Genomic DNA, 16,739 nt, shown 5'->3' with positions numbered 1-16,739 from the left:
TAGATTCGAAAAATTCAAAAATATTTTTTCACAAATACCCTTATTCAATTAACTAATCACAAATCTATCCTTACTCAACTAAACAATCCAATGCAGTGTGGCTCAATTCAAATGACTCTGTAACCTAACAATTCATCAGACCATCTAGGCCTAAGAATTAAAACCCAACAACCAATCAAAAGGTACTCATCTGGCCCAAAAATATCCTAAGCCCAATAAACCCAAAATAAGTATACTATCATCTTCATATCAGAGGTACCATCGTCGGGGAGAAGCTGGGCAAAACTTGCGTCTCTCTGTTTTACAGGCTGGCCACACCAGTCCAGTCATGGCGGCAGCTCTCATGAACACGAGTTCCTTCCACCTCTTGACAAGGTTTCTCAATTCACGAGTTCAGACTTCCTTGCTAAGCAGAGATGGGTAAAAACCCTAGGTTACATAGAGGTCCAAGTTTCCCATCTGCTCTCTCAAACAAGCAAGTTCCATCTACCGATTCAGTCTACTTCGATTTCAGATACGTTCCAATCAATCTTCGACTTCAGGTACATCTGCCGATTCAGTCTTTTTTTTTTTTTTTGGGCAAAAAAGAAAGAAATTTGGGAGAATTGTTGATTGTTTTCCATTTGAGATCTAAATTGTTGTGGAATTTCCTAAATTGTTGTGACTATGTTGCTTATGTTGTGGAATTTTCTAAATTATTGTAGCTTCCAGCAAAAGAAATCGATATATTTTGTTTTTTCTTAATATTTCTCAAATCGTAATGACATCTTTATTGTTTGATTTTTGGATATATCAATTTGCAATTTCCATGTTATTGATTGTTTCATATTGCAATTTACCTAAAATGTTGATTTTTTTTTTTTTTTGAATGATTTCTCCATTATTCTTCTCTGTCACTTCCTTCATGTTACCATAAAATTTCTTTCCATTTATCATGAGCAAACATTTTTTGCCACGAAGTATGTATTTGGACGGATTCAGAACTTGGGAAATGGCGAAAAACAAATGCTTGTTAAATCCGACACGAAGGTTTTAAGATGGAGGAATTCTATGAGTAGGAAATTAGGAGTAACATTGAGGAATACCCGCATTTGAAAAAACATGGAACAGCTCCAGTGAATATTAATAAAGGAATTACTTTTGGGTGGGTGTTCATTGGTATAAAAGGTGAAAATGAGTTTAGATCATCATAGTGAGAAGTTGCTGTACATGTGTTAACAAATTCTATGTAGCCTATATACACTGTACTAATAGAATGGTATGCAGTCCTTAGCCCCAATTAAATGCAACAAACTCTTCTTGTGATAGTTTTGATTAATGTTTATTTTCCTCCGCTCAAACGTAAATTCCTGAACAAATTAGATAGTGCCATTGAGTGAATGAACATAGTAAAACTAAATTGATCATCGAATTGAAATGGTGACTGGTCCATTCTTTTTTGGTCATTCTGTTGGTTGAGTCTTTGGTTCTGAATATAAAATTTTAACTTGAGTTTGAAAGTTAGTTGGGCCATCCATGCAAATCCGTTTGTTGATTTTGGATTTAATTTCCCATATTTCTTTCACCTATCTAATGCATCTCAAGACCAAAGGTATCATCATTATGTTGTTAGTTAGCAACAATACATATTTCTGCTCATGGCCTTGTTTTTTTTGTCATTTTTGGTAAAAAATAACTTAATTTTGTCCTTCACCTAATTATTGATACCTATTAGAAAAGGTCACCATTTTAACATATACTTAATCAATTTGAATTAAACAGATGGTTGAAAAGTAAGAAAATGTTAACAAACCGATATTCTTTAAGTATTTTCAGTTGGGTTCCTTTAACAATCATGGAGGTTGAGAAAAGGTCATCATTAGAAAGCTAAGACTCTTAAAGGAACCCAACTTCCCATGATTGTCTTTTTCTCAACCTCCAATAATTGTACTGAAATATAAATATCTAAAATAGTAGAACTTTGTTCAATCAGTTGCGACAGGGATAGGAAAACCATTAAGGAAAGTAGAGGGACATGCTTTTAGCCAACTTTATCAAACTAATTTACAAAAAAGAAAAAAATTGAATAAATAAATCCTAATTGACAAATAGGTAGATATATTGTAAGACATCTAGCAAAAGAAGTGCAATTATGATACGTGACTTTCTGATAGTAAAAGAGAATGAGCACCATTTACAGCATGGATGGCATCCCTTTGAATGTCCTTTACCTCTTTCCACTATCTTTATTGCAATACACCTGTATATATTGCTGGAGGTTATGCAAAAGATTTTGAATCCACATAGACCAACTTTGGTCCATCCCCTATTTTTCCCATTATACCAAGCAATTTTGAGTGTTGTCCATAGTCAGCTGGAAATTGCTAAAATTCATCCACTGCAGTTTAGGTATATGAAAATAATTTATCAATTTGCTCATGTTTGATAAAATGTACAAGTGTCATAAGTGAAACTGAATCCCAAGGGAGGGAAAAAGGGTCTTTGAAAATGTTGTGCTTCTTTTGCATTAGTGTCCAGAAGTTGGATTCGACCTTCATGATTTGTGGAAATTAGAATATATTGGTTCATATTTGTTCTTTTCCTGCAAGGTTATATATATATATATACACCATACCTCTGACTCTGCAAAGAGTGATCTGCAGCATACCTTAAATATCTCCTAGACTCAAGATATGACCTTTGGAGCCAATAGGAGCACCCTCCAGTCTCTACTGGAGCTTATTGATGGCTATATCTATATAATGATGGATAATATTACTATTCGAATCTTCAAGCATGTACTTTTGTAGCCATTTGATGTGAGAAGTTATAGGTCAATTGATAGTTTTTATATGAATTTTTATTATTATTATCCCCCTCTTCTTACTAACGCCCACTCCAATCACTTTTCATTAAACCTGATTTCTCAAAAGAATTTGTGGCATTAGTTGATTCTAGTGCTGATATAAACTACGTACAAGAAGGATTAATTCCTACTGTATACTTTGAAAAGACTTTTCAAGGTGCTGTAAGTGCAAATACTAAACCTTTACAAATAGATTATAAAATTTCAAATGTTCATATTTGCAATAAAAATGTTTGTTTCAAGACTTCTCTTTACTCGTCAATGAGATGAATAAGGAGATAATCTTAGGAACCCCCTTTCTTGCTCGACTCTATCCTTTTAGAGTAGATGAAGAAGGTCTCAAAACTGTTTACAAAGACCAAGAGATTTGTTTCAAATTTATTAGTTCTTTAAGAATGAAAGAATTGAATGTACTTGAGAATGAGGTAAACTTAATTCAAAAGAAAAAACAACAAATCAAATTTATAAGTAAAGAAATTCATTATAAAAGAATTGAAGAAAATCTTTTACAAAAAGATATACAAACAAGAATTGAAAAGATTAAAAGGCAAATTGAAACAAATTTACGTTCTTCTGTTCCCAATGCTTTTTGGAATAGAATGCAACATAAAGTTTCCTTGCCCTATGTTGATGGATTTGATGAAATTCAAATTCCTACTAAGGTAAGACCAATTCAAATGAATGCTCAATTACTTGAGTATTGTAAACAAGAGATAAAAGATTTACTTGATAAAAATCTTATTAGAAAGAGTCACTCTCCTTGGAGTTGTGCCGTTTTCTATGTCCAAAACCCTCGAAAATTGAAAGAGGTGCCCCGAGACTTGTTATTAATCACAAGACTTTAAATATGGTTCTCAAATGGGTAAGGTATCCTATACCTAACAAGAGAAACCTTATAGGACACCTTCATAAGGCTTCAATTTTCTCAAAATTTGACTTGAAGTCTGGATTTTGACAAATTCAACTTCATGAACATGATAAGTATAAAACTGCTTTCATTGTTCCATCTGGGCATTATGAATGAAATGTGATGCCTTTTGGTTTGAAAAATGCTCCTTCAGAATTTCAAAATATAATGAATGATATCTTTAATCCCTATACTAACTTCTCCTTAGTATATATTGATGATATTCTTATATTTTTAAATTATATTGAACAACACTTCAAACACTTGGAAACTTTTCAAAAAATTGTTAGGGAAAACGGTTTAGTGGTCTTTGCCCCTAAAATAAAACTTTTTCAAACCAGGATTAGATTTCTAGGATTTGAAATCTACCAGGGTACAATCAAGCCAATCCAAAGGTCAATAGAATTTTCTAGCAAATTTCTTGATGAAATTAATGACAAAACTCAACTTCAAAGGTTCTTAGGAAGTCTAAAATATGTGTTAAGACTTTTATCCAATCCTTAAAACTATAATCAAACCTTTGTTTGCTAGGCTTAAACAAAATCCAAAGCCTTGGACACAAGAATATACAAATATAGTCAAACTTGTCAAAGAATAGGTTAAGAGTCTTCCTTGCTTAGGAATCCTTAACCCTTCAACCTTCCCTATTATAGAGACAGACGCCTTTAATATAGGATATGGTGGTATACTCAAACAAGATTTTCAAAATCAAATCTCCATTGTCCGCTTTCATTCCGGAATATGGGGTGGCCCCCAGGAAAATTATTCAACCATCAAAAAAGAAATTTTAGCAGTTGCTTTATGCATTCAAAAATTTCAAGAAGATGTTTTTAATAAAAAATTTCTTCTTCGTGTTGAATGCAAAAGTGCAAAAGAAATTCTTCAAAAAGATGTTCAAAATATTGTTTCAAAACAGATCTTTGCTATATGACAAGCGATCTTGTCAGTTTTTGATTTTGAAATTGAATTTATCAAAGGTGATTCGAACTCTTTTCCTGATTTTTTATCACGTGAGTTTTTACAGGGAAAACGAGCTCTCAAAAGCCCAAATCTAGTCCAAAAACCACAAAAGCGTCTTATGCAATGCCTCCAGTTAAACAGGAAAAGTCCAACACTCAAACCCAAAATAGATTCCAAGTTCTTGGAACTACTCCTTCAAACCAGCCCAAACCAACTTTTTCCCAAATGACCTCTTCAAGTCAAAATCAACAATATGTGGCTAAGGCCCATGTAATGAAGGTACAAGTTCTTGAACCTTTTCATCTTTCAAACTTTGGAAAACCAGAAATTTCAAAAATCTTTCCTCAAGGAAAATATTTTCTTCAAAACAACTTAGAGAAAACTCGAAAATTTTATGAGTTTATCCTGGTTGATACAGATTCTGTAGAAATTTCTGATATTCAAAATCAAACTTCTACATATATTTGTTATTCAAAAATGCAAGATTTGCAAAGTTCTTTCTCAAAAAATCGTAGGGTCAGTCTCTTGATACTCACAAAATGTTTTCTCAAAACTTTAGGTCAAAGGTGTATGATTATAATTCAGAGATTGAAACACTCTTTTATTCTTACCTTATGGGCTGAGGCTAAGTTGTTCATAGACGATTGCCCTCTAACTATAGCTAATTTTATTGATTGGTTAGGGTCTAAGTAGGCTTGTGGCAATTGGTTTTCTTTTTTGTCTTTTGGCCTTTGATGGCGGGTGTATAGGTTTGTATACTTAGAGTCGCTATATTAGCGGTTTTGAAGCCCATCGTTTAAGGCCACCGAATTGAAGAGTGGTTTGATGAGTCAACAGACAGTAACACATGTCTTCATTAACATCCCATAAAAAGGCAGAGGATGCAGTATCATCGTTAGAACCAGAATTAGAGAATTGAGACAAAGTCTCCGAAGCTTTCTTCTTAAGTAATTTGAGATGGTTTTTGAACTCTTTATCAGAAGAAAAAGAAGTTCGAGAAAGAAGAATAACATTAGGAGGAATTGGGATTGAAACCTTTGAAGATGAAGGTTTTGAAGGAGAATTTTTTGAAGATATCCATTGACGGATATGTGGAATTTCCTGAGTGGTCGAATGAGAGAAATTTGACCACTATTTGACTTTGAATTCTCTTGCCAAATGCGTGGGAAATGGTGCAGGAATCATATGTGAGAGAACGAAGTCCCAATAGAGAATCTAGGGAATTTGAAATTTTAAAAGGAAATATAATACTTGGGAATAGGAAGTCAGAACCAAATGATTACCATGTTCAGAAAAGTATTTGTATCCTTCAAGAATCTGAGGACATAAAATATCTTTAATGACGCCAAAAAATAGCCACCATTCTTGAAACCAATTTGGAAAATCAGTTTTATTTTTTATTTCATCACTTCAATGAAAAAACCAAGAGTGATCAAATGGGCGAAAGAAAAAGGTATAGTACCAAGCGTCAATATAATCATTATAATACGGTATTATAATCTTTTATTAAAAAAAATTATATTCTATTATTTATACCTACTTTGTACATTTGGTTGTAAAGTTTTAGAGTGTTTTTAAAAGTATTTATATCTAAAGTGTTTTTAATGGAAGTGTGTTGTTTGAAAGTGTTTTCATACAAATTAATTATTAAGTGTTTCACCATGAAATACTATAAGTGATTTTAAAATTTTTTAAGTGTTTCTTAAAATTTATCAAACACTTAAGTTTTTTTAAAAAATATTTTTTAGGTTAAAAATGCTTTTAAAATTATTGTCAAACAGAATCTTAATTTCTTAAAATACGATATCAATAAATAATTATTTATTTATTTTCTTATAACTAGATCCAACTTGTGTAAAATATTCCTTAACCAATTATTTATTTATTTTTGCCTATCCACTTTTTCTATTTTTTCATATTAAATAAAATTTAATTGAATTCAAGCCCATCCTCTCCTTGAAAAGAATGGTAAAGGAAGATCAGAAAAAAAGAAAATATCAATAACAAATTTATAATCCCTTTTCACAAATATTTGGGCCCAATGGTATCTAACACAGATTCAAGCCCATAATTCTAAACATTACTGGGCCCATTAGATTGGATGAGCCCATGTATATATGATGCAATAAAAATAGTATTTTCTCATATTTAACAAGGTAATATAAATAATAATGCAAAGGACATTTTCTACACATTGTAAGTCCCATTAAAAACTCCTAGCATTGGATTCCATTCCATGCAACCATCTAACACCCATATCTTATTAATACTTTTTAAGAAATATTTGGTCAAAATGATATTTTTGGATCAAAATATAATAAAGACCGAGAAGATTGACTCGAGAACAAGAACATCATTATATAATTTAAATCTAACCATTAATCAAGAAGTGGTAGAAATGAATACAAAAGATTTTATTAAAAATGAATCCTAATGATTAATTGAATGAGATTCCAATCAAAAAAAAAAAAAAAAGATTAATTGAATGAGATGACGAAATTTTATCAATTTTACAATGTCTACCCTTTAAAAAAATATATGCATAAAAAACATTATCTATCTTTTAAAAAAATGTATACATAAAAAACAATGAAATGGGAAAGGAAAAATAGAAAAAATAAAAAATAAAAGCCTTGAAAAAGTGGAGGTTACATTCTGAATTTGGAATTATTTTATTTTATTTTAATATTTTTTAACCAAATATTCCTGGAGAAAAGAAATTAGTTTGCAGTGGACTGCTACGTTAGCTCTCCTCCTTGCACTCCGTTATAAGTTATAATACAGCTCCTTAACATAGACCCAACGTTATGGGATCATCACCACGAGTTGCCCTGTTTGGGAACTAGAATCTGGTGAACCCTGTACGAATACCGATTAACAAACCCTAGTTTCCTAATGTTTGGATACACGTAAAGGTAATCATTGTTACCATTTGCGAGCACCCGAGCTAAACTCAATGGATTCCCAACCCCTCACTCCCCCGCGTCGGTCCATCAACTGCACGCTTTCTCACCTTCTCCTGCTTCTGCGCTTAACTCGCATTGACAGTGTATGTGCCTCTGTATAATCTTTTTTCTCTCCGCCATTCCATTATGCATATATGTAGGTAATTTGTTTTTGAGGAAAATCGGTGATTGTTTGCATTAGTCAAGGAGATTTCATTGTTGAAGAGTTTATTTTGCTGTTTCTGTACTGGGATATTCTGGGTATTTGGTATTTTCTTCGCATTTTGATTCTTTTTTTTGGCTCTTAATGTTGTAATATGGTGTAAATTTGTAGTTCTTTTAGTTGCTCCTTTGTTTGGTTGCTGAGAACAGGGAAGAAAATTGGATTTTGAATTTTGGGTATTTCATATGATGGGTGCTGAGAGAACTTGAAGTTGAGCTAACTGGGTCTGGTGCAAGTATTTGGCTTAGGTGAGTTGAGTTGGATTTTCTGTTTGTGGAAATAGATGACAATGGTTGTAGGCAATATTTTATGGTATCACTTAACTGTCAAGTTACCCTTGGGAAATGGGCATCTGGTTGCTTATTAAAGTTTGTTCAATCGGTTTTCATGAAGTTCCTGTTTGAGAAACCAAAAACTAGGAAGCTGATTCCACATCTGGTTGTGATCAGCATTGTACTGTTCATGAGAAATTTGAACTCTAGCAAGGTTTTATTCTGCATTATACTTGGTTCATGCTGGCAAGAACAGCTGATTTAAATTATGCTTGCGAATGTCAACTCATAAAAGGGCAATGCTAGTTAGTTTCACTGCTCATTCTGTTTCATCCTCGAGAGATTACTGTGGTTTTGAGGGTAATTGGTTACATTCCTAATTGTTGACTTGTAAATCATATGGTTTTATCATATTTTATCTCATTCATTTTTTTCCCATAGATTGGGAAATAGATGTAAAAGATGTGTGTAAATATATGAAACACCTAAATGTTGCAAGAATGAAGTATAAAATAATATAAAACTAATTTCATCAAAGTTGCATGTGGTAAAAGAGGCAAATATATGGCCTGTTTTAGCATATGCATCAAAACACTACAATCTTGAGGAGATCAACTTAATAGGATATGATATTTTCATATTTGAATTAATCAAGAAATCAAAATAATAAGTCTATTAATACATACTATTGTTCCGAATGTTCCAAGTTTCAACAATCCCAAGACCAAAATACTATGAACATCAAAAAGAAACTATAGGCATGCGCATTTGCAACTACATATTTGTATGACCATATAGATATATTGGTCAAAAGGGGGAAGATCAACTATTATTACAAACATTCTCTCAACTCTTCTAGTATACTTCATGCTCTTATTTGTCATTCAAGAGAGATTTTCTACAAGAAGATCACCTAGAAGGGAAGAAGATTCATTTGGTGAGTTGGTTGACAGTGTGCTTGAATAAAAAGGTTGGAGGACTAGGCATTATAAAGCTTGCTACTTTAAATAAAGTCTTGTTAGGTAAACGGTTGTGGAGATTTGTTAATGAGAAAGACAGGTTGTGGAGGAAGGTCGTCAAAAGAAAGTTTGGAGAGATAGAAGGGGGCTGGGTTGCTCAAGAGGTAAGGGGGTGGAATTAAATGCGTTGCGAGGAGATCAATCTTCAAACCACCATTTTTGTTGGAAATAGTCAGAGGACAAAGTTTTAGTTGGATAGGTGGGTCAAAAAGCATTCCTTGGAAAGAGCATTTCTTCTTTCTATAGTCTTGCTTCAGCCAAATTTGCAAGAGTGGAGGAATTTTGCTGATTAAGGGGGGTCAGAGTCACTGGAATCTTTATTTTAAAAAGCATTTTTAGGAATAGGGGCCTGGAGGCAGTTGATAGGCTTTTGAGGAGTACCATTCTGTAAATTTGATTGAGGGAAGTGAACATACCTTCTTGTGAAGGAAGGGGAAGAAGAGAGATTTCAAGTGAAACGTCCTGTGTACTTTGGTGTGCCTTTTTGGCGCTTTATTAGTATTGTTTGCATTTACCTATCAAAAAAAGAAAAAAAGAAGAGATTCCAAGCGAACTCTTCCTACAATTTAATGTGCTTAGGAAATCATTCTCTTTTTCCCTGAAAGAGGAGGTGTGGGGTTTATGTGCCCCTTTGAGAGCTTGTTTCTTTGCTTGGGAAGTAGGGTGGAAGAAAATTTTAACAATAGACCAAATAATGACAAGGGGACTTTTGTCCTGGAAGCCTTTTATAGAGGGTAAATATGGGGAAGTTGAAAGGAGGTGGTGTTCTAGGGAAGCTATTGATAGATATGGGGTTAGGCTTTAGATGCTTCATCTCAATGTTGCTTTTTTCATTCAAATGTTTTGCAGAATGGAAGATGAAGAATGCAATTTGCTAATAGAACCAAGGCAGAGGATTGGGCAGAAATTTTCAGATTTTATGACAAGGTAATATATTTTTTTGAATCTAAAAACATGTGTAGAGCTCTGCTACTATTTGATAATTGTTTGAGGTTGCCTTTGATTTATGATTATTGATATAAGATATTGGGTTGGCAATTTTGTCTTCTAAAGAAGGGTTTGTCCAAAAATATTTATTGTTTCTGCTTAGAAGATCCATATAGGAGGATAATTGAACATATATCAAATCTACTCTGCCAACTTGCTTTATGCACTGCCACACCTCTAAACAACCACCTGATGGGTTTAAATGCTACCCTTAAAGAAAAAATTGCTCCATGCTTGAAGCTATGTGGCATGGTAATAGCCATGATTGTAACATTTGTTGCAAATATCAGGAATTGGAGAAAGCAAATAATTGCTCATGCTTGAGCCTTTGGCATGATATAGCATGATTGAACACTTCTTTTTTTGATAGACAATACTATGATTGAACACATTATTGTGAATATGAAAAATAAAAATATAAATAAAAAATGAAATGCATCTGAGTTTGCATCTAAATGAACCCCCAGTATGCACAATGTTGGCTCATATGAGGTAACTGACACGGGTTCATTTCAACATGCCATGTAAAAGTTATAGAAGATGTTCCTTTTTTTTTTCCTTTTAAAAATTTCATTTAAAAAGCCTAGTTTCATGTCTTTATACCCTATTTCAAGTTTCAATTTGTAATATGGCTTATACAACAACAATTATAGCTAACATACTTGGTAACCATAAAAAAGAAAAAGAAAAAAAAAACGAAAAAAAAAAAAAAACAAATAAGCTTACTTGGTATTTTCATTGAAATAGATGTTCAACTTTATTGTTATTTGCTATAATGGTGCTACCATTGCAGGGTTGCAGAGTTTGAGGAGTTGGCGGCTATGGGAAGTAGGCTACTTATTGGCTTTCAGCAAGGGCTGGGTGAGTGTTTGAACATATTTTATCATTTGCTTTAAGTGTTGGCATGTGGTTCTTTGCCTTATTCTTATTAACACAGCTTTTCCAATTTTCTTGTGCAGAGTTTCTTCGACGTCCTCCATTAAACAAGACATCAGAATTGGTTGAGAAAATCATTAAATCCAATGAAACTAAAAGGGTTAAATCATATGTTGAAGCGGGATGTATCAACTCTCATGACGGAACACAAAACATAAGCAAGTGTAAGTGCAGTTTGTCAATCTATTATTCTGAATTCTTGATCAAATAGTTTCTAAGCATTAGAGATCTGCCATTTGTGGGAGTTTTTCTTAAGTTCCTAGAAATATTTGGATCAAAGAATAATCTCCCTCTCTCTCTCTCTTTATATATATATATATTACCAAATTCCTTTCCACATGTGTGCTAGATGCGACAGCTTCTTCTTTTGTTTTCTAGAAATACTTCCATCACATTAAGCATTTATTCTTCTTGTGATACAGTACAGGGTTGATGTTCTTAGTCCCCTGTTAAACTGTTTTAACTGTGATACTGGTAATAATAACTTCTAGTCAGTATATCACCTGCTTTAACCAACATTCTTCTATGCTTTTATTCTAAATATAAGGCAATTGACAACTAAAATGATATTTCCCTTTTGATTATTCCATAGGGTTTGTTGGTTTTGAACTTTCTCTCCCACAAGTTACCACTATAAATTTTATGCTGCACATGGTCTATATTTAATCAGTATAGTATCCAAGAAAACACATGGATTCTTTTCTTGCTTGCTGTGTTATTTTTTTTTAATGGATTTTAGTTATGCATTATTTTGCACCCAAACTTTTCCATTTTGCTTTCCCTACAAGTTGTTGGTTTGACTTCAATGTGTGTGTGTGTATTTGTTTTTTTTTCTTAATGTGTCTACACAGTACATACATGCCAACTTGGACTGCAGGACCATTTAAGTAAAGGTGACATCCTTCTCCACTTTTCCTGTTATTTGCTGATAGTTTTCTTGATAAATCAAATTGGAACTTATCAGAAGGGTAATGAAACAGTGGAACTTAAGTAAAGGTGCCTGTAATGCATTTAGTGTTATATCAGGAATTTCATATTTTCTGAAACAATGGGCATCCTCCTTGAGTGGCATTTGTATATTTACAAACACTTTTGGCACTGTATGGTCTGTCATGCATATTTTGATAATTTATGTGCTAAGATTTCGTTCTTATTTTTTTTTTTTTTTAAAAAAAAAGTGCTAAGATTTCATGCTTCATATATTCTTGCCAACTAGTACATGATTTTCCCCCTTATTTTCAGGAATGTTCAAAAGTATATATATAAAAAAAGAATTCCGATACTCTGCTATTAAGCATTCAGTCAGTCAACAGGGCATTGGAAAAGGAAGGGTCTCTCAGACACATGCACACCTTTACAATATGGGGGATGAAATGCAAGTTTAATCTTTGGTGTGTTGGAAAACTAGGGTTCTCAAAACCTTGGTACTACCTACGGGAGAGCAACCAATTCCGATCACCAATTCAAAATAAGAAGCAATTAAGCAAATCAAACACAAGGCCTTTCTGGAAAACCCCCTTTGGAAACTGGTTGGGGGTAAAACCATGGCTTAAAGGGCCACAGGGAATCTTCACCTAATTGAAATATAAGTTACTTGATCAGTGAGCCTCACAATCTACCCAAGGAACTTACTCTTATTTGCACTAGTATCCTTTACGCATTCTCTGTGGCATGATTGTTGATCTAGGAAGATCCACTTCTAATCTTTCTCTAAACATTAGCGTTTTCGCCCCCTTGATCATTTGAGAAGTTCAACTTTCTCAGAAAAGATGAGGACAGACACTTGTGAATGAAATCAGGTGAAAGATTAGGTTTATTTAACGTAAGATGTGATCTTGAGAAATGTTTTAAAAACTGAGGAGTGAAGAGTAAAAAGATCTCACAGTGAAAAATATGGCTCTCTTTACCAGGGTATTCTCTATGACTAATCTAAAAAAAATCTTAGAACCTCAGTTAGGGTAAAGGTTTTAAAAAGATCTTGGGCTTGCCTAATAAAAACTAAATTTTTAAATAAAATTGCTTAAGGACTGACCAGTTGACGTCAAATCCAAGTGCACATCTGCTTAAGGACCATGGGTGGCTCTTAGGAACTGATTGATTGTCCTGAGAAACAAAATGTAGTGATTGATTGTCTGAAATCTACTCTTTCCCATTTTTCAAATTAAAAAACATGTTCAAATGCAGTTTTTGCAGACCAAAAATTGTTTGATGTTGAAATATATCATTGAGTGAAAATCCCAATCTCGCTCCACTTAACATTACCATGAAAGCTACATAAACAAGAATGTAAAATATTGTGTTCACGTATCCAACTTAATCTTTGGGAAGTATGTGAGAATTGAACTTAATGACACAGACTGGAAGCCAACAAACTGTGAACTCTGACAGGGTATGTATCTCATATAGCAATAGCTAAGTATTGGAGCAATTTCTTGGTGTAGGTTGCATATATTACCCATTGACACAGGATACGTGAATTGCACTTCATATTCTGTTTTACATAACATTTTATGAGAAAATAAAATATATAAAGCATGCTAGTGATAAAAAGGGCAATGTTGTAGGTTATGTTAATTCTTGATTAAATCTGGTTGGGTAGAACAGTTCGTAGTTTTCCTTTTGGGGAAGATAATGATTGGATGCAACTGTTGGTTTCTTTATGCAAGTTTCTTACCTCTTTGTGTTTGGGCTTTGGGTTGTGCATGAAAATCTTCTGGGCATGTCTATTAATACAATGTAATATCTAAATCTACCTTGTTATATTTATGTTGTTGGAGGATATTTTGCTTGGCAACTTTCTGGAACTGCTTCTTTCTCATCATTGAAAGTGTTTATTTGATTTACTTTCTGTTTTCCAGCCAAATGCATACTCAGTGAAATAGAATGCCTGATAGATGATGTAGTTGGAGGAATGCAAACTACAAATGAAAATCTATCAGACTTGCAGGATAGGTATTTTGACAAGTGGGATCAACAAGAACCTGCTTATGACAAGGTGGTGGCTCCTTTATGTTATCTGAATTTTCTGTGTGGATACATGCACATCTGTTTTCCCTTAGTAACTTAGATATAATGGCATTTGTGTCAAAAATTTCAAAGCATTTTGATTTTGACCTTTTCTCAAAATTTATGTACTTAGTTGTTTGTTTTTCAGAATTGATTGTTATTCTAACTCAAGGGAAAAGTTAAATGCAGTGTTTGATGTAATTGGGTCTAGTTTCAACAATGATTCTTCAACATACATACATACATACATATATAATATATATATATATATATATATATATGGGAAAACTCTGAATTACCTTCAACAAATTAAAGGCTCAATAGTTTTCTTTCCTTTGCTTCCCCTGCTTGTTTCAAGTTACCTTGGTTTCATCTCATGATTCTTATATATTTACATATATATGATATGGGGAAACTCTAGATTACCCACAACAAATTAAAGGCTCAATAGTTTCCTTTCGTCTGCTTCCCCTGCTTTTTTCAAGTTACCTTGGTTTCATCTCATGATTCTTAAGTTTCCAATTTCAAGTCAAGATTCAACTCAGCTTCTATTGGAATTGTTTTTGGTTAGAGTCCCAAATTCTTGGCTGAATCTCCATACACAACTTTTATCCTTTATCTCCTATTTGGCCATCTGAATTAGTTGTTAAATTCTGTATTCCCTGCTGGGTTTGAAGTAATGGCTAAGATATTTTTGTCTGAATGCTCAACTAATTCCACCCAGGATCTCATCCCACATTCAAATTTGTTCAAGATAGGTAATTTTAACCATGCTTGGTTCTTGGTTTCTATTTGTGTATGCAATGATAGTTTAAACTCCAGACTGCTTATGAAAATTCTTCTTTCTTCAGGGAGAAATAGCATCAACTCATGCTTCTCATCTTAAAAAGCATGAAGCAACTGATTATGCTGCCATGATGGGTATAATTTTCAGTATGGTGAAGCAAGATTATGTAATGCAGGTAATGAGCTTCCCGCCGTTTCATATTTCTGATCGGAAATAACATTACGTTATGTTCATTGACTATGATGTTAGTTCTCATATGATCCTTGAATATTGTCATGACTTTGTTGCAGGAAAGGATTGTTTCTTCTCTGAATCTTAAATCATCAACAGGTGAATTGGAGAGCTATTGCCTGAGTGGTCTTTGCGCCTTTCATAAACGATGAAATCATGCACCAAGCCTGGAAGCTTCTTCCCTGATTGTCACAGGTTTTTATTCAATTGTTAACACATCTTTAACAGTTAAAGTTTTAGTTTATGAATAGTTATTTATATTAAATTAGTAAATAATAATTTATTTCATAACTTTAAAATATATAACTTTTGAAATTTTATTTTAAAACATGAGTTATGTTCTATAGACTATAAACTAATAGAAATTGATAGTAACTTATGGGAACTTGAATTGTCTGTGGGCTTGGCGTGGGTTAGGAATTTATCAACCCAATGTTGGGTTAAGTTCTCTATGGGTTGAACATATAGAGAGGTAGGTTTCATATAGATTGACCTTCTAATATGTCTCACTCATCCAAATTGTACCCACTAGGGTAGCCCAATTGGTTTGGACAACAATTGAGATGTGTGGGCCTAGTAAACATTAAGATGTGTTGTCCTAGTAATGATACATAGTTCTGAATTTGAATCCTGTCATTGATGGTACCTTGAATTTACCCCGGTTGTTGCAGAGGGTCAGTTTTAAAATCTCACCCAAATTGTATCCCTAATTTCATAATGATTTTTTTTTTTTTTTTAAATCATTTAGTATGAGAGATCTTTTGTCATTGTATTATATGATAAGAGGTGATTGAATATAATAAAAGATGATCCCTGTTTATCAAATACAAAATTATTTTAGTATCCGCTCATCACTACAACAAGCATTTAAAAAAAAGGTGAACATATTTAACTTTAAATCATTTTTAAGTGTTGATCCACTCACATATTTTAAAATTATAAAAAAATATTTTAGAGTTATCTATAATTTATAAAACCTACTTTGTTTTTAAAATCTTGATATTTCATATCTTTTTATGTGGAGAAAGGGATGACAATGGAGTGAACTTTTTTAAGTATTCGTCTTGCCTCTAATGGCTTGGGTTTGAAATTTAAATAAATGGGCTTAGGATGGGTTTGAGAATTTTTTTTTTTTTAAATTTGGGTGAGTTTTGATGGGTTCGGGTATTGTTTTGTCTACTTTCGATTCAATTATATATAAATTTATTTTAAAAATAAATTAAATTAAATTTTATTTTTCTATTTTTAATAATAATTAAAAAAAATATTTTTCAATAAATAAGTTATAAAAATTGTAATATTTTAGTTATTTATATAATATATTTATTTTAATATAATTTGCATGTCCCACCCGCTTAATTTATTTAATGGTGGATATGAGAATTATTTTTAATAAACGGGATGGAATCCGCCCCATTGTCATCCTTATGATACATAAGCATTTTTGGATCTTTTCAAAAGAGTTCCTTGTTTTAGGTAATCAACCAAGGACAAAATGTTTGTTCCATATTTTTGAACATACACAAGACCGATACCAAAAAGAGTTGACGTTTTAAATTTTAAGACAATGAGTCCAACCAAACTCCACGTCATACACGTGAAGCACTTAAATAAAACAAGA

The 16,739-nt window shown here is 32.8% G+C and overlaps 1 protein-coding gene across 1 annotated transcript; it reads left to right on the top strand.

Annotated features, from left to right (window-relative positions):
• The first annotated feature begins 275 nt into the window (after positions 1–275).
• LOC117922142 lies at positions 276–15,798 on the top strand. The gene is made up of 8 exons (XM_034840174.1): positions 276–542; positions 10,021–10,098; positions 10,952–11,019; positions 11,118–11,258; positions 11,946–11,987; positions 13,953–14,089; positions 14,952–15,062; positions 15,178–15,798. Exons 2-8 carry the CDS (start codon positions 10,022–10,024, stop codon positions 15,268–15,270), a joined length of 669 nt encoding a protein of 222 aa, XP_034696065.1. The 5' UTR covers positions 276–542; position 10,021; the 3' UTR covers positions 15,271–15,798.
• The last annotated feature ends 941 nt before the right edge of the window (positions 15,799–16,739 follow it).

Source organism: Vitis riparia, chromosome 9, assembly GCF_004353265.1.
Source record: "Vitis riparia cultivar Riparia Gloire de Montpellier isolate 1030 chromosome 9, EGFV_Vit.rip_1.0, whole genome shotgun sequence".
In the NCBI taxonomy this organism is placed as follows: Eukaryota; Viridiplantae; Streptophyta; class Magnoliopsida; order Vitales; family Vitaceae; genus Vitis; species Vitis riparia.
This window is presented reverse-complemented; position numbering and strand designations above follow the sequence as displayed.